Source organism: Trichechus manatus, unplaced genomic scaffold (genome assembly GCF_000243295.1).
Source record: "Trichechus manatus latirostris isolate Lorelei unplaced genomic scaffold, TriManLat1.0 scaffold00065, whole genome shotgun sequence".
Classification (NCBI taxonomy): domain Eukaryota; kingdom Metazoa; phylum Chordata; class Mammalia; order Sirenia; family Trichechidae; genus Trichechus; species Trichechus manatus.
In genome coordinates this window covers 12,686,989-12,711,489 of record NW_004444001.1, presented here as the reverse complement: position 1 = coordinate 12,711,489, position 24,501 = coordinate 12,686,989, and the positions used below count along the sequence as shown (strand labels likewise).

Below are 24,501 nucleotides of genomic sequence, written 5' to 3'. Positions count from 1 at the left end.
TACTAAAGAACGGAGCCACTGGTATTACATCTATAAAGACAGGGCAGGGATTCTAGCTATACCGCTTACTAATAAATAAGTTATGCGCTCAACAACTACAAAGGATAATGAAGAAAACATTCAAAAGTACATTTAATGGCTTCATTTTCTAATTAATTTTATTTTATTTAATGGATGTTTTCAGTTCTATATGTAGTAGTGGAAGTAGAATAACATAATAAATGGAGGTAAAAAGATAGCACAAAAATATATATACTTACATAGCCAGGAGTCATGAAAAATGTTTTTGTTTTCCAAGGGGTATAAAAATTTTTTCCACTCAGTTATTTTTAGCCTAAGTATTTCTTAGCCTTGTTCTTATGAATTCACCATAATTAAGCCTGTGGAAGAATGGAACTCCAGAACACTTAATTGTGCTCATGAGGAAACTGTACATAGACCAAGAGGTAGTCGTTTGAACAGAACAAAGGGATACTGTGTGGTTTAAAATCAGGAAAGGTATGTGTCAGGGTTGTATCCTTCCACCACACTTATTCAGTCTGTATGTTGAGCAATTAATCCCAGAAGCTGGACTATATGAAGAAGAACACAGCATCAGGATTAGAAGAAAGCTCGTTAACAACCTGCATTATGCGGATGATACAACCTTGCTTGCTGAACGTGAAGAGGACTTGAAGCAATTACTGATGAAAATCAAAGACTACGGCCTTCAGTATGGATTACACTTCAACATAAAGAAAACAAAAATCCTCACAACTGGACCAATAAGCAACATCATGATAAATGGAGAAAACATTGAAGTTGTCAAGGATTTCATTTTACTTGGATCCACAATCAATGCCCATGGAAGCAACAGTCAAGAAATCAAACGACATATTGCAGTGGGCAAATCTGTTGCAAAAGACCTCTTTAAAGTGTTAAAAAGCAAAGATGTCACTTTGAGGACTAAGGTGCACCTGACCCAAGCCATGGTATTTTCAGTTGTCTCATATTCATGCAAAAGATGGACGATAAATAAGACCGAAGAAGAACTGATGACTTTGAATTATGGTGTTGGCAAAGAATATTGAATATATCATAGACTGCCTGAAGAATTAACAAATTTGTCTTGGAAGAAGTACAGCCAGAATGCTCCTTAGAAGCAAGGATGGTGAAACTTTGTCTCATGTACTTCGGACATGTTATCAGGAGGGACCAGTCCCTGGAGAAGGACATCATGCTTGGTAAAGTAAAGGGTCAGCCAAAGAGATGAACACCCTCAACCAGATGGATTGACTCAGTGGCTGCAACGATGGGCCCAAGCATAGCAACAATTATGAGGATGGCGCAGGACTGGGCAGTGTTTTGTTCTGTTGTACGTAGGGTCACTATGAGTCGGAACTGCTTCAACAACACCTAGGAAAAACAACAAGCCTGTGGAAACAGGGATAATCAATATCTAGTAAATAAGTGTGGTTAACTATTATATCCCTGTCCCTTTTGCTCAGGTAACTATGTGTTCTGACTTGGCACCTCAGTCCTATTTTAAGATATAACATCATTCATTTTGAGAAATTTGACTTCTCCTTTAGCCATTCAGATTAAATTTTTTAGCTAGGGAGTTAGATTAAGCTCCTTAGCTTGTAACTGAAGACTTTCTATAATCTGGCCCTAATGCATCTTCTCTGACCTCTTCTCCTGGTAATTCACAACTATTTCTCCTACATGAATGAGCCAAAGTGTCTTCATTTTCCCAAAAATAGGCATTACACTCACCTACCTCAATGATTTTTAATGCAAAACCCTCTCCTTTCTACTTACTGAAATTATACTCAGCTTTCAAGGTTCTTAATGCTCACCATTCCCATCAGACTTCAGGATCTAATAATGCTTCATATGCATTCATTCACCTTTTCCCCAGTCTCACTTAGCAAACCTTCTCCCTACTCATTTTAGAAATAGATAAACATTCCAAATGTATTGATGTCCAATTCAATAGGACTTTTTAACAATACTTTGTTGGTGGCACATACTGATGCTGAAAGGAGAAAATAACTAATCCAGTGAGTTAAAGTTAAAAAACAAAAACAAAAAAACTAACATTGCGCACATTGAGTATTTTCAGGGAAAAGATAGAACTATCTATCAAATGCCTGTTCCTTTTCAGGCACTGTTATGGATTGAATTGTGTGCCCCAAAAATATGTGTTGGAATCCTAACTCCATTATCTGTGGATGTGATCCCTTTTGGGAATAGGGATTTCTGTGTTACGTTAATGAGACCATATTAGTGTAGGGTGTGTCTTAAACTTAACCACTTCTGAGTTATAAAAAGGGCAGATTAGACACAGAAGGAAGCACAAACAGGAAGATAGATGGCACATGAATATTGACAAGGAACCAAGGAACACCAGGGCTACTGTTAAGCTGAAAGAGGCAAGACTCTTCTCCCAGAATCTACAGATAGCCTTCTCCTACAGCCAGTGCCCTGAATTTAGACTTCTAGCTTCTCGAACTATGAGAAAACAAATTATTTGTTAAAGCCACCCACTTGTGGTATTTCTGTTACAGCTGCACCAGGAAATTAAGACAGAATTTGGCACCAAGAAATAGGGTGCCTAAATAGTAACATAGTTAAGAGCCTAAACTGCCTTGAAGAGACCGTTGGTAGAATTATCGACATTAAGGGTGATTCTGATACGTGCTCAGAAAGAACTGAGGGCTATGTGGAAAGCTTCTATTGCCAGGAACAGATTGTTTCTAGAAATGTGGGCACTAAATGTGCTTCTGGTGAGACTTTAAGAGAAAATGATGAACATATTATTATACACTGGAAGGATAAACCTTTTTATAAAGTGGCAAAGAACTTGTCTGAACTATGTTCAAATGTTTGGTGAAAAGGAGAACTTGTAAGTGATGAACTCAGATATTTGGCTGAGGAGATTTCTAAGCAAAATTTGGAAAGGGCAGTGTGGTTTCTCCTTGCCACTTAGAGTAAAAATTCAAGATGAAAGAGATACACTTAAAAATGAAACCAGAACTTATAAAGATTTGGAAAATTCTGTAGTACAAATTAAGGAAATGTGTCCTGGAACTTTCACCAAAAGTGTGGCTGTACAATCTTTTGCTAAAGACATCAGCCTGTGACTAATAGATCTGATCAACCACCACAGCAGATATCCCGTCAATTTAGACCAAAAGAGACAGAGAACTAAATGAAGAAAAGCAGTCTGACTTCTAGAATTTTACGGCAGGAAATGGGCCAATGCAAACATCTGTTGTCCTCCAAGAAAAGGAAGCCATTTTCCTGGGAGTAGTTCGGAAATCAACAGAGTTGCTGGAAGGAGGTCAGGGGAGGGGGGAGGCAGAGCTGCCTCAATTTCAAATGGTGGAACCACCACCTCATAGGTTTCAAGAACTTCAATCACCACCACCTTGGTTCCAGAGGGTGGGACTGCTGTTCAAGTGGGCCAAGAAAATGGGTCCACACCCAAAGTAGAGGGAGCGAGGCTGTCATGCCCATTGGCCAGGAGAATGGGGACATCTGAGGCCAAGGGGCTGGAGTCACTACTCAGGTGGACCAGGAGAATGGGGCCACCCAAAGCCAAGGGAGAAGAATTTTAGTCCTAGCAGGTATGGAAGATGGGGCTGATGCCTAGGGCTAAGGGGTCATTGGCCAGATGGTCCTGGAGTACAGAAAATTATTTTGAAGCTTTGAGAGCTAATGAAATTTACTCTGCTGGGCTGTGGACTTGCTTGGTACCCATGACCCCTTCTTTGCAACTTTTCCCATTTGTAATGGGAATGTCTACCTTGTGCCTATCCCACCATTGTACTTTGGAAGCAGATAACTTGTATTCTAGGTTTCACAGGTCCACAGATGAAGAGGAGTTTTGCCCCTGGATGGAACACACCCATAGTCTCACACATACTTGATTTAGATGGTTTAGAAGATGAGATCTTAGACTTGGAGTTGATGCTGGAATGGGATAAGACTTTTGGGATGATGTGACCGGATGAGTATGTTTTTGCATGTGGGGACATAAATTTAAGGGGGCCAAAGAGTAGAATGTTATGGATTGAATTGTGTCCCCTAAAATTATGTTTTGGAATCCTAACCCTTATACCTGTGGATATAATCCTGTCTGGAAATAAGGTTGTCTTTTTTATGTTAATGAAACCATACCAGTATCGGGTGTGTCCTAAACCTAATCACTTCTGGGTTATAGAGCAGATTAGACACAGAAGTGCACACAAACTGAGGGGTAGAGGGGGGTCAAAAACAAAAACAAACCCAGTGCCGTCGAGTCGATTCTGACTCATGGGGATAACTGCCACCTGAAGATCGCCAAGGAACCTGAGGCAGGCCGCCTCAGAGCCCAGCCCTTCTAAGAAACACCTGCTCTGGCTTAGCCTCCTACACTGAGCAGAATAAGCCACACATTCTTCTGAAATCATCTTTGACAAGATAACCACAGAATGAGCCATATATGGCCTCAACCAGGCTAATTAACATGCTAATGAAGGAAAATCAACCTCTTCCTCCATCCCAGAGAATCGGACCCTTGTCTAAAGAAAATGCCTAGTCACATCCCCAAGCTCTGAGCGCCTGTGTGGAGGTCAATCCTGAATATTCATGATGAATTTGCATTTCCTTGTCTGCTCTCTGTAAAAGCCCACCTCCCCAAGCTGCCTGTGAGCAGTCTTGGAGGCAACAACCCTGACTGCTCCTTTCCTTGTGCAATGAAATAAAGGCGTCTTTTTGATCTCCCACCTCAGCCTCTTGTTTACTGGCTAGAACAAGTCACACTGAGCAGAACCTGGGGTTTCCACCCAGCAACAAACAAAGGAATACCAGGGCTACAGAAGCTAAAGGAGGCAAAGAAATTCTCCCAGAGCTGACAGAGAGAGAGCCTTCGCCTTGAGCTGGTGCCCTGAATTTGGACTTCTAGTCTCCTGAACTGTGAGAAAATAAATCTCTATTCTTTAAAGCCACCCATTTGTGGCATTTCTGTTACAGCAGCACTAGGAAACTAAGACGCTTTACAAATTATTTCTAATCTTAAAAACACTGCAAGAAAGATTTTATTAGTTCTACTTTACAGATGAGTAAAATCGAGGCTCAAAGACATTATATAAACTTCCCAGGTCACATGTCTAGTAAGCAGCATATAGTTAGGTTCTGTTTCCAAAAGCTAGGATCTATACTTTGCGTACTACAGGCTACACAAAACCATGTTTAAAAGCGTGGGCTTTGAAGTTAGATGAGTCTGGGTTTCATTAAGTCTCTGAGACTCACTAGCTATTTGTCCTTGGGCAAATTATTTAACTTCTCTGAAAAGCTTCAATTTTCTCACCTGTAAAATATGGATAATATTAATAAGCACCTCCGGACTGCGGATCAAATAAGACAATGCATTTAAGGTACCAGCTGAGTGCCTAACACATAAGAGCTAATATATAATATTACTATGCTTTCCCCAATTATAAAGGAGGAGCTATGTAAACACAGATATTCAAGAATTCTATTTCCTTTTTAGTGAAATAAAACCACCACACCTTTAAGGAGAACCTTTACTTAAATCTTAACAAATGAAATTTAAGCAAATTCAAACAGAATATTAGTCAAATGTTTAACCAGACAGACAAGGCAAAGCTTCAAATACGAAACAAAAATTCTGCAGGAGTTACTCCTAACAAGCCATCCTCCTAAGTAGCATCATATAATATACTTGTTATAACTTATATTTTTCTATTTTATTTTAAACACTATATTCAAAAGATAGCAAAATAAATTTTTACAATGTAAGTAAAGTGTTGGCAAATTGTTTAGCAAAATACATCTTCCCAGCTGACTAGAAACCTAAGACATTCAAAGGAAGAGGAAAGATCCCAGATCTGTATATGCAGCCATACCACTATAAATATATCTGCACAGTCAACCTGAGACCTATTTTGTTTTAAGCACATATACAAGTTTTTAAAAATGACAACTTCTTGTGGTTACTGGCTCACACTTTTCTCAAATACTCTGTTGGTCTGGGCAAGGTGCCACTTGTTTTTAACAGCAGCTTCTGTCTGACTGGCCATATCTATGGATCCACAGTTAAATCAACATCAACTCCAGAACCTCTTTCTAAAACAAGAAGAGAAAAACTTTAAGTTGAGAAAAGAAACATAAACACAAAATTACTCACATGGATACGACCACAACACATTTAATGTCTTCTAAAAAGGTGGGAGGCGGAGGCGGGGGCGGGGGGAAAGAAGTGTTCTAATTACTATGGCAAATCATTCCTACAGAACTGATTTTTTCTTTTAAGTATTTTGATTCTCACATGGTAACTATTATCAAAAAAGTTTCCCTGAAATATTATGAAATGTCATAGTTTTTCTTTTACTAGGATGATGTTGACAAGGCTGATAACCAATTGGTTCTTTGTCCGCTTTGATTATTGTGTACTTTTCACATACTACTAAAGCCACCAAGAGCTGACTGCATTCTCACTGTGCCTCAATTCTAAGAACCAATGTGCTATTTATGAGAAATATCATCCAATAACCAGAAACATTCAACAAATTTAATTTTGTCATGGATATAAACTAAAAACTCAGAAACAAATTCCAAAAGATTATTTAACATACAAGGATCATTTGAACACATGACCTAATTGACCCTGACAAAATCCTCTGAAATCATTTAAAATAGGCATTTATCAGATTCATGGTTTCATTTTCAAGATTAATTCAGCCAACAAACAAATTCTCTATGACATTTCAAGAAATCCTCTTCTTGCTTATCACCATAAGCACATTTAACACTTTTAGCCAAAGCATCTTTTGTTTTCTTCTATTACTACCATCCAAGGAAATTAATTAATCATTTTTGTTTAAGAGGTTCAAGGTAATGGTATCTTTAAGACTTGGTGATTCAAGTGATAAAGGCATTTTGTTTTAAAAACACAAGTTACCTTTCATTACCATATCATCCAACGACATGAAGTAAAGATCTTTTCCCACTGTTTGGAATACAGCCTAAAAAAAGAAACCTTTGGATTAGTCCCAATTCTTTATTACAAGTGAAAAACAATTAAAATTAGAAAAACGATCATGGGTAACCCAGAAAAACAAGGTAAACAACAAAAAGTAATCCAAGTAAAATTATGACCATCTGATTTTATAGTTAAGAATCACTTCAAGGACATTTGCTGTTATTCAGTACTCATTTCTCTGGAACATCTCCATTGGACCACTCCTCACAGACAGTGAAGTACCTTTTATCCAGTTTTTAAGTTTCAAGCCCCTGACAAGGGGCTGCTGTTTAAGCACATTATCTGTGGTGGGCCATGGATGCTATATTAAAGACTTAATACCACCACCAGTTGCTGTCGAGTTGATTCGGACTCATGGCCGCCCCGCATGTATCAGAGTGGAACTGTGCTCCATAGTGTTTTCAGTGGCTAACTTTTTAGAAGTAGATGGCCAGGTCTTTCTTCTGAGTTGCCTCTAAATGGACTCGAACCTCCAATATTTCGGTTAGCAGCTGAGCACATTAACCATCTGCACTACCCAGGGACTCCAAAGACTTAATAAAGAGGGGTAATTCTCCTACATTCCTTCCAATAACTAACAGCATCATTTTCATGCATAATGTGATACAGAAATTATTCAGACATACTTACGGTGAAATTAAATAGCTCAGATGAAAAAAGAATCTAACAAAAATGTAATCAGAAAGCCTGCCAGATTGTGGTGATGTATCATTAAAAAAAAAAATTTTTTTTTTTGCTCAAATTCGAGGAAAGAATCACTTAAATCCCATTAATAACCAAATCAAAAAATTTAAAGCCTTACTCATTAGTACTTTCTATAGGATTGTTAATTAGCTTAGTTAAAGCCAGAAGTAGTTGTGTCTATATTATTTTATGTCCACTTTAAATAGTCCTACATGGTTCTTTTCTATTTGGCAGGTATAGAATAATTCATCCAAATAGGATCCTGTATATACATAAGTATATGAACTCTTCAAAGTTAATGGGTGGAAAAGATCAGAATGTAATAAATTATGGCACATTAATGTCACACAATATTATACAGCTATCAAAAATTGTTTATAGTCTTCTGGTGCCAGCTGAGATGAAGTAAAGTGATGGCAGCCTCCCTTTTCCACTGATTACAACTATATATTCTGGACAGCATACAAAAAGCAACTATCTGAAGACTCTGAAAAATGAACAGGAACAGATAGATTGAAGACTGAAGTAAAAACTTGAATAACATAATAGGGGTGAGTTTCACCATCTTTCTTCTTTTTTTCCTCCTTTTGTCTCGTGCTTTTGACCAAACGGTGGGCTCAATTACAGAACTGTACACCTGGCAGCAAAAACTCTGGAAGAAACCTCTATTTCTAGTCAGAGGATCAGGAAAAGAGGCCTCTGTATGCTAGAGAGTGGGGGGTGGTGTGGGAAATTCCCAAATTGTTTTTCTGTTTCATTTTCTAGACCTGCCCTGAGGGCAGCCACAGCCACAGCCTGGCGGCAGCTGTGGTAACTAGTACAAACCCCCCAAAATCAGACCCACTGCTGTTGAGTCGATTCTGACTTACAGCAACCCTATAGGGCACAGTAGAACTACTCCATAGGGTTTCCAAAGCTGTAATCTTTATGGAAGCAGACTGCCACATCTTTCTCCCATGGAGCGGCTGATGAGTTCAAACTGCTGACCTTTTGGTTAGCAGCCGAGCACTTAACCACTGTGCAGGACCCCTTAGTGGTAGGGCACACACCAAAAAATACAAGAGAAGACCTATCTTCCTACCCAAAAAATGGGAAATGGGGCTTCTGTTGTCTGGAGAGCATGTGGTAGTGAGAATTCCCATGAACTTTTTCTCTCTTTTTTTTCTGTTTCACCCCAAGGCAGGCTCAATGACACAGAACTGCACAACAGCACAGAGGGAAACAGAGAAACATGCTTTCTGGTCAGAGGAACTAGAAAAAGGGGCCCTTGGGGACTGGAAAAAGAAAACTCTGGGAGCCAGAACATTTGGAGGAAATCTCAGAGAGGAAAGAGTTGGGAAATTTGAACCCCTAATACAATACATGAAACCCTGGTGGTGCAGTGGTTAAGCGCTCAGCTGCTAACCGAAAGGTCAGCGATTTGAACCAACCAGCCGCTCTGCGGGAGAAAAATGGGGCAGTCTGCTTCTGTAAAGATTTACAGCCTTGTAAATCCTATGGGGGCTGTTCTACTCTGTCCTATAGGGTTTCTATGAGTCGGAATCAACTTGACAGCAATGGGTAATACTGCATGTGAACTGATATAAATTCCAGGGTCACCCCTGAGCTATGCATGTGCAGAACAAAACCAAGTAAGCATAGCAAAGGCTTCAACAACTGAACTACAATATAAATCACTGCCCAAGTCCCAGTGTAACCCCTGAGTGGCTCATGTACTAGAAAGACCCAAACAATATAGCAAAAGTTTTGAAAACTAAACTGACATTGGAACCACCAACCACAGAAGGAAAGATAAAATTTGTGGTATGAACCTAACTGGGTTGACTGACTGACAAAACAAAAATTTTAACATATTCCAGAGGATTTAACAGGACCCAAAGTCTTACAGCATAATATCTGAAATGTCCAGGATAAAATCTACACTTACTAAACAAACAAAAAACGAGGAAAATCTAACCATTTCTCATGGAGAAGACAGTTAACAGATGCAAAGCCTGAGATGACCAAATGTTGGAAGTATCAGACAAACTTACAAAAGCAAGAAGTTCAGCAAATTCCAAACAAGATAAGGTCAAATCACCAGACACATCATAATGGCATGGGAAAGTGCCTACCATATAATCTTAAATGACGAACACAGAATACAAAATGTATGTTGAATGAAATCAACTATGACCAAATATGCAGATGTTGTCAGGTGCGGTTGAGTCGATTCCAACTCATAATGACCCCATGTGACAGAGGAGAACTGCTCCATAGGGTTTTCTTAGCTGTAATCTTTATAGCAGCAGATCTCCAGTTCAGTTAGCAGCTAAGTGCTTAATAATTGTGCCACTAAAAAAAACCCATCGCCATCAAGTCGATTCCAACTCATGGTGATCCTATAGGACAGAGTAGAACTGCCCCACAGAGTTTCCAAGGAGTACCTGGTAGATTCGAACTGCCGACCTTTTAGTTAGCAGCCATAGCTCTTAATCGCTATGCCACCAGGGGCTCCTAAATATGTAGATGATACACTTATATTCCATATAAATAAAAAAATCATGAAATAAAAACAAACTGCTAACTCTGTTTGTGTGTGGATGAGCATATTACATGATTGTTACTTTCTCCTATTTAACTTTGCATATTTCCCAGATTTTCTGCACCAAGATTTTTTTTTTCAAAAATCATGAACACTAAACAATTTTCATTTTTTAAATCCCAAAGTGAAAATCAAGTAGTAAACATTAATAATTACTTTTCCCTAAGGTCCAGAACCTTGATTTTTTTTAATCACTTTTTTGAATTGTTTTTGTTACATTATAATTTTTTTCTCAACTTTTCCTAACACAAGGACTTTGGAAATAGTTTTATAAGTCACCTTTCAAAATGAAGGGCAACACTCCCATTAATTACTTATTACATAATTCTATACCTCAGATGGACTCTTATCCAAATTAGGTATGCCGTTCCAGACATTCTCAGGATCCACTATCTCCTCCATACCATTTGAAAGGTTCAAAACCTTTAAGAGAAAAAAGAAATTTAATAAATACTAACAAGTTCCAAAAACTGTAACTGATTTATGTATCATAACAATTCTTTTTTAAATGAAATATTTTTAAAAGGCAATGAAAAATATTTTATTAAACTTCACTCTCATGTTTCAACTAGTGGTACTTCAGTTCAATAAATGTATATTGATTATCTATGCCTGGAGATAAAAGATGGATAAAATTTAGATCTTACCTCAAGAGGTTCAAAATCTAATGGAGGCACAGACCTCTACACAGGTAATACAATGTAGGAAGTACAGACTTTTGCAGGAGGAGGTAGAATAATATGATATAGGTATAAAGCAGGGCTTTACTTCTAACAAGTTCCCTGCTGAGAATTTGCATTTCTAACAAGTTCCCAGGAAGTTATACATAAGAATCACCTGGGAATCTTGTTAAACTGTAGATTCCGATTCAGTATAACTAGGGTGGAAACACAAATTCTCAGCAGGGGGTCGAATTGAAAATAACTGGTTCGAAGCCCTGGTATAAAGCTCTTTTGGTGAAGAAGGGTAGAGATGGGGAGGTTTAGAAAATAATGCCAGTGAATGCCTTCTGGAAGAAGCTTTAAAGATAAGTGGGAGTCAACCAGTCTGAGAATGGGCTGGAATGGCAAATAGAGCTGCATTATTAAAGATACTGAAGCAATCAAACAGGATGTTATATATATAAGAGAACTCAAGAAGTTGAATGACAATCTAATATAAAGTACAAAATATAAAGGAGGAAGATGTATGGCTGAGGAGGTACATGGAGGCTCAACCCTAGAGGACCTTCTATGTCATGTTAATGAGCTTGACTTTTATATTGTAGACCAGTGGTTCTCAAATTTTAATGGTATAAGAATGCACTTTTCTGGATCCTTCTCCCAGAAATTCCATGTCAGCAGGTCACGGCAAGGCCCAGGAATCTGTAATTTAAGAAACACACCTGGTAATTCTGGTACAGGTGATTTTCAGATCACAGGAGAACTAAAATACAACTGGAAGTCCCTGAAAAGTTTTTTACATACAGGCATGATATAGTCAGATTTGCATCTGACAAACTTTCACTGACACTATGGAGGATCAGTTTAAGGAAGACTGGATAAAAGGTGATTAGAACAATCTAGTTGTGAAATGATCGACTCAGCTAACGCAGTGATAAAAAGTTTCTTCAGTTAAGAGCTAAGAAGCAGAAAGTGTGGGTCTTGGTGACTGACAGGATTTCAGGAGGGAAGAGGAGTGAAGAGCCCAGGATGTTTATATACGGACTTTTAAAATGGATTTTTGCACTGCATCAAATAACCAGGAGGAATGAGCAAGTAAACATCTGTTCAACTGCATTCTCTTGTCCGTCAAAGATTGATAAAATTTTATTAACAGTCTGCAAGTCCATTTTGAGATAAAATACTTAAATTTCACTTACTTTTGTGCCTTCTTCAGCTATTTCCAAAATCTCACACTTAGACCACATGTTTCTTAGACTTGACCACACAACACATTTGGATCCAACAGTAAATCCTTTCAGAGTATAGGTGTTCTCTGGTTGAGCTGCTAAATTGAACAAAGACTCAATTCATAACTCTTAATTCCTTAATGCTAGATACACAAGCAGAGCATTTTCCTAATCTGCATTTAAAATTCCCATATAATCAATACCATGTAATTAGTACATTGGTATAATATGTACTAAGCCTATCCCTTTTCCTCAATTTTAAATTCTTCCAGTGACCCCTCCAATATTATCCCCTTTACTTTCCTTTAGAAACACCACTATCGTAAGGATGTAAATCTAATTTCTATCACTGAAAATTATTAGAAGCTGGTATTGTTGCTGCAAGTGGTGTGATCTATTTTTACAACAGCCATTCCTATAATGAAACAGCAGTTAAGTGAGCAGATATTCTTATCACAAAGTCAGTACTTATTATTATTAAAATGTGATAAGGAGAACTAAATATCAAATGCTAGGGTAATATTTTAAATAAATTATATCCACAGGATGACATACTATGCAATTAAAATATTCTGAAAGCATATTTAAGGGATTAAAATGTAGGATTCAATACTGTATGATCTCTATTTCATTTTTCAAATCATATGTAGCCAGACATAACACAGAAGGACCCTGGTGGAAGAGCGGTTAAAGGGCTTGGCTGCTAACTGAAAGGTCAGCTGTTGGAACTCACCAGCTGTTCCACAGGAGAAAGATGTGGCAATCTGCTTTTGCAAAGATTAGAGCATTGGAAACTCTATGGGGCAGTTCTACTCTTTCCTATAGGGTCGCTATGAATCGGAATCAACTGAACGGCAACGGGTTTGGCTAGACATACTCAAAAAGGGTAAAAGATGACAAGAAGGAAGTACACCATAGTGTTTATAGTGGTCATTTCTTGGTAGTAGGATTATGGTGATTTTCATTCTCCTTATTCCATTTTTTAAATTTTGTACACTGGTTCAAATTTAATAAATACAAAAATTGGCATTTAAAAGTCTAACATTGATTATAAAAAAACTGAAAGCTAGCCATTTAATGTAACTTTCAAATCTTTTACAATAGCAATTAGCAGTAAAAAATAACCAAAAAACATACATGATAATGTTCTCCAAGCTTTACTCATGGCTATTAAGTTTTTTATTAATAGTCTCCCTAGATCTATTTTTTGTTTAAAAGTTTCTAAATGAAACAAAACTGTTAAATTTGAAAAATCTGCTAAAATGATCCTTATCTTAAATTCATGCCTAAATACCCAAAACCCAAACCAAACCCATTGTGGTCGAGTCGATTTGACTTACAGCGACCCTATAGGACAGGGTAGAACTGCCCCATAGGGTTTCCAAGGAGCACCTGGTGGATTCAAACTGCTGACCTTTTGGTTAGCAGCCATAGCTCTTAACCAGGATGCCATCAGGGTTTCCCATGCCTAAATAGTGCTTGGCAAAGGAACACTATGTTTTTTAACTTACCAAAAAATATAACCTTTTGATTTTAAAGATAAGTTGTTTACATTTTAAACGTAGTTACTTTTGGAGACTTAGAGATCTGAAGCACTCTTTTTTAAACACAAAATTAACAGTTCAGCATTTCACCCAGTGTATAAAGTAGTATTTTACACTGATTTTAACTTATTTCCCCCATGTTTAAAATGCCCTTCATAAAATCCAAATCTGATTCACTTCCCAGGTTTTAATCTTTACCCTCAGAAAAACTAATTTTTCAAAATTCCATATAAAATTCTCTTTTTCTTAAAAGAAGTATTTTTGAAAGATGTTAACTCAAATTTAAATAACAGGAAAAAAATCCGCATACCTGAGACATGATCTTGTAAAGCATTATTGTGCTTCCTTCCATCTCCAGATTCCTCTTCAGAGAACAAAGGAGTCAATGATGAAATGGTACCCCTGTTTTTATATTCCATCAATTCTTCTTTAAATATATTCATTTCAATCTGCATTTTGGGATTGCAATTTTTTCCATGTAGATGCAATGGTATCCTGGGCCGCTCATCAAAACATTCCACACAATTTGACTTTCTGATGTCCTCAGCACACACTGATTCTTGGGCTTTCTGACCAAGTTTTAAAGGCAAAGGATTTACTTTGTCATCTAGAGACAGCTGGGCTGTAGGTAGTTCCAGTTCTCGCTGTTTCTCGGCTTCACCGTTGGGTGGAAGCTGCTCTGTAAGTGGTTCCAGGGTGTCCTCTGTATCACAGCCTTGGAAAAGTGGTGCCAAGCTGAGCTCTTCTTTATTTTCCTTCCCAACTAGAGAAAGTTGTAACTCAATGGATTCTAGTTCTAACAATTCTTTTGATTCACCATCAGAAGAAAATGGCACCTGAAGTGAATTCAGTTCTAGTATCTCCTTTGTTTCACTAACACATGGTAGTAATTTGTTATGTCCTGCCCTTAGGTATTTATCATCAAACTTTGCTTTGTCAACCAAATGGCACTCTACTTTACCTTCTAGCACTTCAGTACCAATTTTATCTTTGCATGGGGTTTCAAAAGCTTCAAGAATACTATTAGTTTCACGGTCATAGGATTTACATGATTTGGTTTCAATAATGTTTGAATCTTCTTCAGTTTTTTCTGAGATCTCATCTTTCTGTGGTTCCACAGATAGTGTTTTATCTTGTTCAATTTTATTACTTTGTTTCTTAAGTCCAACATCAGGACTGGGGTACCCAAGGGCTCCCTTTCTCTCTGGACCACTTTTTTCACAGGGTGGATCACTGTTAGTAATACTAATCTTAGAATATTTCTTCATTTTCTCATTAATACTTTCACCTTTGCTTTTCAAGTCAACAATCGCTAAAGGAATATCACAAACATCCCTCCTGATCTCCAATATCGTTAGTTCCAACACATCTTCTGTTACTATTTCAAAAAAATAGTCATTTCCCTCTGGAGGGCATACTCCTTCCGAAATATTAAATCCCGAGAGGCAACATGGAAAGGCTTGCATGGGAACCAACAGAAGTTCAGACGGAATATTCCAGAGTGCTTTTGGGTCCACACAGTCTTCAATGTTTCCAAAGTCCATAAGCCTGACGGATACAAAATAATCTTCACAAATATTAGTGATAAATGCTCTATAATACTGCCCATCTTCCCTATATTTCACTATGCAGGGATCTCCAATATGAGGATATGTGATACAATTTCTCCACTTTGCTACCAGTTCTCCAGCAGTTTGTACTTCCACTTCTAAATACTGAAGTTTCTCAGTATCAGCAAACTGACACCAAAAGTACTCAGGTCCATCTATCACAGATGCATAAGCTCTTACAATCTTCATCTCTGGATTATACCAGTTAAGAAATACTGAAGTGTCAATGTCTGATTTGTTAACAGACTTTGAATGGACACCTTTAACTATTTGGGTAGAAAGTTCTTCTTGAGATTTTTCATTGGAAGTATATCTGCTAATCATGTCTTCTGCTATGATCCCATGTTCATCAGCAAGAATAACTTCCCATCTATCTTGAAATTTAACAAATTCACATCTTATTTGAGCCTCATCTGTCCTTTCGGAAAAGTAATGTATCATTTCCTTACAGTTTATAATCTCAGGGACCCAAGGTCCCTTTAACGAGCAATGAATGCACAATCCCGGTAATATTGCATTAATTAGGTCAAGCCTACCTATCTTGTTAGTACAAACCACAGAAACATTGCCATAATCTATAAACTGTACAGAGAAAAGGTCATTAGGTTGTTGTTCCTTGACCACAGCCCGATACCATAAATTGTCTTCTGGGAAAATGGCACATACTACATCTCCTCTTTGCAAAGGTGGACCTTTATAATATTCAGGTCTTGTTCTGACATTGTTTAATCTCTCTGAAAGATGATTAATTTCAGATTCATCTTCCATTAACTGAACATAAAAGTCTGAAAGGTTATTTATGTGAGAAACATAAACAGTTGTTTTAAAGCCAGGCATTATGTTCTTCTGAGGAAACTCACAAAATTTAAGAGGCAAATCTTTGTTACATTCTCCTGTTTTTTCCTCTGAAGCAATGGCTTCTAGTTTTGTGGGCTTTAAAGGTGACTTAGCAAAAATTCCTTCCATCTTCTCTGTTGTTAATAGCGACACTTGATTATTTCCCACAGAGTTCTGATACCGAGTGACTACATTTGTCTTTGTTGAACTTTGTAAAAGTTTGGATTCCTTACATGCTGAGCTGATCTTGGGTTTGTAAGATTCTCCCAAGATCTCCATACTGTATAATTTGTCCTCTACTGATTTACTTAAATATTCTGTAGGTGACAGCTTTATATTTTCATCAAGAGTTTCAGTTGTAGAGAGGAGTATTTTCCTTTCTTCTTCTTTTCTTGCCCTATCTTTGTAACCAAGTAGCCCTAACCTCTCATTAATATTTGCATTAATTTGAATACTGCCATCATACAGTTCTATAATGAGTCTTCCATCTGGATCTTTTGCTACAACCAATGCCTTCAATGACTTATCTACAATAGTATCCTGAAACCATGTTGTAACTTCTTCTGGTATATGATTAGGAATATCAGATAAGGAACATTTAACAGCTTGCACGGGCAAAAGTAAGACATCATATGCATCACTAGGAATGGGAAGCAGATCATCATTTGTTACTACATAAACATTGCCAAAATCAACAAAGAAGATTTTATTTGGTTCTTTTTCTATTACTATTCCCCTGTACCAGTTTTCATCAGTATATTTGGCAAGGCACAAGTTTCCACAGATGAAGGGAAATGGTTTTAAATTCAGCAAAACTTTACTTAATTGTGTAATATTACATGACAACTGTTCCAAAATGTTTGCATTTCTTGCTAGTTGACAATAAAACGTCCAAGGGTCATCAACATGTGTTATATACACTAATTCCTCACTTCCAATTTTCATATCATGTGTTGAATAGTAGTAGGAATGTAGTCGAACAGAAGGCTCTAGAGGCTTCTGAAGTTTTACTGGTCTTGCAAGTCCCTTTTCTACCAAAGTATGGCACGCACTCTGAAAGGGTGTTAGCAAATCTACGACATGAAAGAGTTCTTCATCATGTATGGATGCCAAAGCAAATATTGTGCATTTCAATTCTAAATTGCCTTCCCATGCGTTATCTATAAACTCACTAAAAGCTTGTATTGCCTTTTCATCCCAAACAAAGGGATTTTGACCAGTTGGTTGAATTAAATTATAAAGACTGCACCTAAAAGCCTGAGCCTTAATCTTAAGAAACTCTTCACTAATTGAATATATATTCTTCACAGATACCGTATCTTTGTCTCCATAATCTACAAATATTACTTTGACATGCTCTGCAGATTGTGCTCCACTAATCAGAGCTCTGGACCATTTTCCATTTACTGTTCGCTTTGCCAAACAAGCTGGGGTGGTTCCCTGATAAGCAGTAGCCGTGTTTTTACAATAGTCCTGAATATCACACATTAGAGTTCTAAATCCTTGTATGTTCCTAGTCAGCTGGCACCAGAAATAGCCAGGGTTTTCAACGTAAGACACTTTGACTTCTACTGTACTTCCAACTTCTAGCTCTCCTTCACAAGAAGAGCCTGGCTTAATTTTCAAGAAATCCTGCGTAAGTGAAGTATAAACCAATGTTCTTTTCTCTTTTTCCTGCAAAACAAGTCCAGCTGAAACATTTGTAACAATTGTTGTGCCAATCAAACCTTCTGAAACACATGTAGTTTTATGATTCTTCCTTGCTTTCTGGTCTACTTCTACCTTCTTGATAGAAGATACTTTGTTATTCTCTGCAGTAAAATGGCTTGAAACAATCCCTGGGGAACGGGGGCTTACTGGGATCTTATCCTTTGTTTCAAATTCCTGATACTTGGCATATCCAGCTTGTGCAATTACTTTACTGATGTTTTCTTCCCCTGTTCGTGATTCATCAAGAATCTCAATAACATATTGATGATCCTGTTTATCAAGGACATGGATAACTAATTCTTTGTGGAGCACAGTCTTTTTAAAAAAGAAAATTGCCTCCTGGCTCCAACTTTTCCCCAAAGGCCAAATATCAGCTAGAGTGCATTTCAGAGCCAGTATTGGCAGCCGCCTAAACTGAGGAAGCAACATCCTTACATCACACCAGTCCACATTTTCTGAATTGCCTCTGTCCACCAAAAATACATCTACACTTTTGTCATCTAATCTGGTGACTATGGCCCGATAATAGCCATTTTCTTTCCACTTGACACAGCAAAGGTCATCAGGTTCAGGTTTCAAAACTACACCATCCAGCTTAGTGGCCGAGGAATAGAAACTGCACATTCTCCTCATCAACTTGTTCAAGGTGCCATTGTGTTTCCTTAACCTAATCCAAAACTCAGAAGGACTTTTAACAAACTCTATCTGGGCATCATAGAAGGCATTAATCTTCAACCTGATAGATCTTAGGGATGGAAGTGAAATCTCTTCATCCATTTCTTCAGAAGGAGACTGAGAGTGAACAGCTGTTTCTGATTCTTCTTCTTCCTCCTCCTCATCTATTCCCTGGTTCTGAAGGAATCTGTCAGCCAAGCAACATGACTGTACTCCAAACACACAGTTAAGATTAATTCCATCGTCTCCATACAGTGTGACATAGTATACATGCTCAAAGGAACAATAAAATTCAATTTTTGCATTCACTGCCTGGCCCAGTATCAGTGCTTTTAGGTCACCGACCTGTGACCTAGACCAGCCTGTCCCACCGTCCCAGAGTCCATACAAAGCACAAGGGTAGGTCACCACGGGCATCCGGAAATACTCAGGCAGCAAGTACCGAAGACTGCTACAACTCACTAACTCCTTCCTTCCATAGTCTACGTGAAGCACCTGGGCACAGCGCTGCGGCCGAAAAGTTTCAAGCAAGAGTGCCCTGTACCAGTGTCCATCTAATCCACAGGAAGCACACGGAGCACCCGGCTTGTCTGGGCTTTCCTCTCTTTCCTCCCTCTCCTCCCAGGTGGCACTGGTGGAGTTCTCATCTCCTGTCCCGGTTGAGCTGCGGTATACCTGGGCCATGCTCTCGGAGAGGCGGTGAATCTCCTGAGAGAGACTCCGGAGCTGGCAGTGAATGCGGTGGGGATGGCACACTTGGGTTACCACCACAGGCTCTGTCACGCCCAGCTGCAGCTGGGGATAGAAGTAATCCAGGCCAGGTTGCTCTTGCTTGGGCAGGACTCGAGGGAGAACAGGGACCCCGGGGCCCATGCCAGCAGTGGCCGCTGTGAGGTAGCGCTTGAGGAGCGAGCGAAAGAGGCTGTCGGGCACCTGCCGGGCGAGGCCGAGCTCCTGCATCTGCTGGAAAAGATCCGGCACCTCCAGAAGGACGAGGCGATGGGGGAGCAGCACGTCCTGCACCCGCCCGTGCACCTCCTTGCCCTGCAGGTTGCTAAGGAAGTCCACGGCGCTGGATGCCCAGTGCTGGGGCTCGCCCCCGCCCGCGCCGCCGCCGGCCGCCGGCACGAAGCCGGCCAGTACGCAGCCCAGCACCTCCGAGGGCAGGTGGAAGAACTCGCTGCGCCCAGGCGCCAGGGAGCCTGCGCCGGCTGTGATGGTGCGGCCCTCGTCGAGCAGGAAGACGCGGCTCTCCTGCGCCTGCCGGCTGACTACGCGACAGCGGTGCCACATCAGCCCCATCTGCACCAGGCATAGCTCGCCCGTCGAGGCCGAGGCGCCACCCAGCGCCCACGGGCCGCGCGTGGCCGCCGCCTCCTGGATCTCCCGGCTCAGCCGCACGTACTCTTCCCGCCGCTCGCCCACCAGCCCCCATAGCTGCACGGGGATCACCTCGGGGTGCACGTCTACAAAGGACACCCGGAGGGCTAGCGAGGCCCCCGGCGTCGGCAGCCCGGGCGTCGAGCACATCTCCGCGGAGCGGGGCGGCGCGGCCACCGCTCACAGAGCGGTCGGAGCCACTTGTCAGGCGTGTGAACGCCCCCGCGCCGCTGGAAAGAAAACCCCACAAAACCAAGCACAAAAGTGAAGGGAATGGGAAGGAAGCCCGGCGCGGCGCCCTCAGCGACGCACACGACGCCAGGTCTCACAGACGCCCACGGACTGGTAAGACTCGGCGGCCGGACCAACCGCTCACAGTTGCGCCGCCGCGCAGGCATTTACGGCGCGCGGCGTCCCGCTTCCGGCCGCGGGCTGCTGGCGGGGCCTACGTGGGCGGCCAGGGCAGGCAAACGGGGGGCGACGGACTGTGCGGAACGCGGGCTGGAGATTTGGCTAAGGGCCGTGGGGACTTCGAAGGATATTCAGGAGGCCATGAGGTGGTGAGGATTGGGGCACAACTCGCTTCTCCTCAGAGCGCCTTCTACACAGTGTGAAGGCCTGGCTTTGGGGCTCTGCTGAGGATCAAACGAGAAATTTATTTCCTTTTCGTCAGCTCCACTAATATTGAGCGCTGCTTGCTAGGCGCGGTGCTCCTTAGGCGTTGTAGTTCTCAAACAGCGAACAAGAAATGGAGGCGCCAGCGGCTAGGCATTAGGGCCTCAACTCCTAGAGGGCCCTAGGGAACCTCTCACCTGCTGACGGGAGGCGACAGTGCAGCGTGATGTGCATGTGCGCTTGCGCCCGCTGGTGGGGCTGGAGTGGAGTGCTTTTGCTCACTCAGCATATTTGTGACAAGAGCAAGATGCTTAACCACTATTCTATGAAGCTGCTTATCTGAATTGATAAGTTATTATGAGGGTTAAAGTATGAGAGTGGATAGATAGCTGCCATCGAGTAGACTCCGACTCATGGCGACATTATGTACTATAGAACTAAATGTTGCTGTGTCTTGCGTCATCGTCACTTTTGAGTCCATCATTGCAGGTATTGTGCCAATTCATTTCACTGAGGGTAGCCCTCAACCTTGCTTCACCAAAGCAGTGGCCTCCTCCAGTGATTGATCCCTCATGATGATGTGTCCAAAGTGAGCGAGTCTGGTGGGACAGTGTTCTGTTGTAATCCATGCGATTTTCATTGGCTAATTTACCACCACTCGTCTGTCAGTTTCTCATACAGTGGTGGCTTGCATGTTGCTGTGATGCTAGCAGCTATCCACCAGCATTTCAAATACCTGCAGGGGCACCTATGGTAGACAGGTTTCAGCGGCGCTTCCAGACCAAGACAGACTAGGAAGGAGGACCTCGTGGTCTACTTCTGAAAAAATTGGCCAGCGGAAACCTTATTGTCTGATATAGTGCTGGAAGACAAGCCCCTCAGGTTGGAAGGCACTCAAAATACAACTGGGGAAGAGCTGCCTCCTCAAAGGAGAGTCAGCATTACTGATGTAGATAGTGTAAAACTTCCGGTACCTTGATTTGCTGATGTGGCGTGACTCAAAGTGAGAAGAAAAAGCTGCAGACATCCATTAATAATCGGAATGTGGAATGTCTGACGTATGAATCTAGAAAAATTGGAAGTGGTCAAAAATGAAATGGAACTCATAAAGATGGATATCTTAGGCATTAGTGAGCTGAAATGGACTGGTACCGGCCATTTCTGAATTGGACAATCATATGGTCTACTATGCTGGGAATGGCAAATTGAAGAGGATTGGCATCCCATTCGTCATCAAAAAGAACAATTCAGGATCTATCCTGAAGTACAGCGCTGTCAGTGATAGGATAATATCCATATGCCTACAAGGAAGACCAGTTAACATGACTGTTATTCAGATTTACACACCAACCACTAAGGCTAAAGATGAAGAAATTGAAGATTTTTACCAACTTCTGCAGTCTGAAATTGATCAAACATGCAATCAAGATGCATTGATAATTACTGATGATTGGAATTTGAAAGTTGGAAACAAAGGAGAAAGATGGGTAGTTGGAAAATATGGCCTTGCTGATAGAAACAATGCTGGAAATCGTATGATAGAATTTTGCAAGACCAATCACTTCTTCATTGCAAATGCCTTTTTTCAAAGACATGAATGGCTGCTATACACGTGGACCTCACCAGATGGAATACCTGGGAACCAAAATGACTACTACTGTGGAAAGAGACGATGGAAAAGCTCCATATCACCAGTCAGAACAAGGCCAGGGGCTGACTGTGGAACAGACTATCAGTTGCTTATATGCGAGTTAAAGTTGAAGCTGAAGAAAATTAAAACAAGTCCATGAGAGCCAAAGTATGACCTTGAGTATATCTCACCTGAGTTTACAGACTATCTCAAGAATAGATTCGATGCAGTGAACATTAATGACGGAAGACAGATGAGTTGTGGAATGACGTCACAGACATTATACATGAAGAAAGTAAAAGGTAATTAAAAAGACAGGAAAGAAAGAAACAACCAAAACAGATGTCAGAAGAGACTGTGAAACTTGCTCTTGAACATACAGCATCTAAAGCAAAAGGAAGAAATGATGAAGTAAAAGAGCTGAAGAGAAGATTTCAAAGGGAAGCTTGGGAAGACAGAGTAAATTTTTATAATGAAGTGTGCAAAGACCTGGAGTTTGAAAACCAAAAGGGAAGAACAAGCTTGGCATTTCTTGAGCCGAAAGAACTGAAGAAAAAATTCAAGACTTGTGTTGCAATATTGAAGGATTCTATGGGCAAAATATTGAACCATGCAGGAAGCATCAAAAGAAGATGGAAGGAATACACAGTTACTGCACCAAAAAGATTTTGTTGACATTTGACATTTTAGGAAGTAGCATATGATCAAGAACTGATGGTACTGAAGGAAGAAGTCCAAGCTGCACTGAAGGCATTGGTGAAAAACAAGGCTTCAGGAAATGACAGAATACCAATTGAGATGTTTCAACAAATGGATGCAACACTGGAAGTACTCACTTGTCTAAAACAACCAAATATGGAAGAGATCCATATTTGTGTCCATTCCAAAGAAAGGTGATCCAACAGAATGTAGAAATTATTGAACAATATCATTAATATTACACACAAGTAAAATTTTGCTAAAGATAATTCAAGCATGGTTGCAGCAGTACATCGACAGGGAACTGCCAGAAATTCAAGCAGGATGCAGAAGAGGACATGGCATGAGGGATGTCATTGCTGATGTCAGATGGAGCTTGGCTGAAAGCAGAGAATACTAGAAAGATGTTTACCTGTGTTTTATTGACTATGCAAAGGCATTCGACTGTGTGGATCATAACATATTATGGATAACGTTGTGAAGAATGGGAATTCCAGAACACTTAATTATGCTCATGAAGAACCTGTACATAGACCCGGGGCAGTCCTTTGAACAGCAAGGGGCTGACTGACTGGTTCAAAATCAGGAAGGGTGCGCATCAGGGTTGTATCCTTTCATCATACTTACTCAATCTGTTATGCTGGCAAATAATCCCAGAAACTGGAGTATATGAAGAAGAATGGGGCATCAAGATTGGAGGAAGACGCATTAACAACCTGCGATATGCAGATGACACAACCTTGCTTGCTGAAAGTGAAGAGGACTTGAAGCCCTTACTGATGAAGATCAAAGACTACAGCCTTCAGAATGGATTATACCTCAACATAAAGAAAACAAAAATCTTCACGACTGGACCAGTAAGCAATATCATGATAAACAGAGAAGACTGAAGTTGTCAAGGATTTCATTTTACTTAGGTCCACAGTCAACGCCCATGGAAGCAGCAGTCAAGAAATCAAAGGACACACTGCATTGGGCAAATCTGCTGCAAAATACCTCTTTAAAGTATTAAAAATAAGTCAGTTTGAGGACTAAGGTGCTTCTGACCCACGCCATGGTATCTTCAGTCACCTCATATGCATGCAAAAGCTGGACAGTGAATAAGGAAGACCGAAGAAGAATTGACGCCTTTGAATTATGGTGTTGACAAAGATTATTGAATATACCACGGACTGGCAGAAGAACCAACAAATCTATCTCAGAAGAAGTACAGCCAGAATGCTCCTTAGAAGCGAGGATGGTAAAACTTTGTCTCATGTACTTTGAACATGTCATCAGGAGGGACCAGTCCCTGGAGAAGGACATCATGCTTGGTAAAGGAGAAGGTCAGCGAGAGAGAGGAAGACCCTCAACCAGATGGACTGACTGGCTGCAATGATGGGCTCAAGCACAGCAAGGATTGTGAGGATGGCGCTGGACCATGCAGTGTTTTGTTCTGTTGTACAAAGGGTGCTATGAGTTGGAACTGACTTCATGGCACCTAACAGCAACAAATTTTGGAAGTGGATCACCAGGCCTTTCTTCCTACTCTGTCTTAGTCTGGAAGCTCCACTAAAACCTGTCCACTATTGGTGACTCGGCTAGTACAGTAGCTCCCCACCCCCACCTTATC

General features: G+C 40.4%; 1 protein-coding gene across 1 annotated transcript; it reads right to left on the bottom strand.

The window, feature by feature from the left end:
- Positions 1–10,462: 10,462 nt before the first annotated feature.
- On the bottom strand, positions 10,463–20,095 carry TDRD6 (tudor domain containing 6). Its single transcript, XM_023734107.1, has 3 exons — positions 14,044–20,095; positions 12,160–12,284; positions 10,463–10,721 (listed from the first exon to the last, which is right to left on the bottom strand). Exons 1-3 carry the CDS (start codon positions 20,093–20,095, stop codon positions 10,626–10,628), a joined length of 6,273 nt encoding a protein of 2,090 aa, XP_023589875.1. The 3' UTR covers positions 10,463–10,625.
- Positions 20,096–24,501: the final 4,406 nt, after the last annotated feature.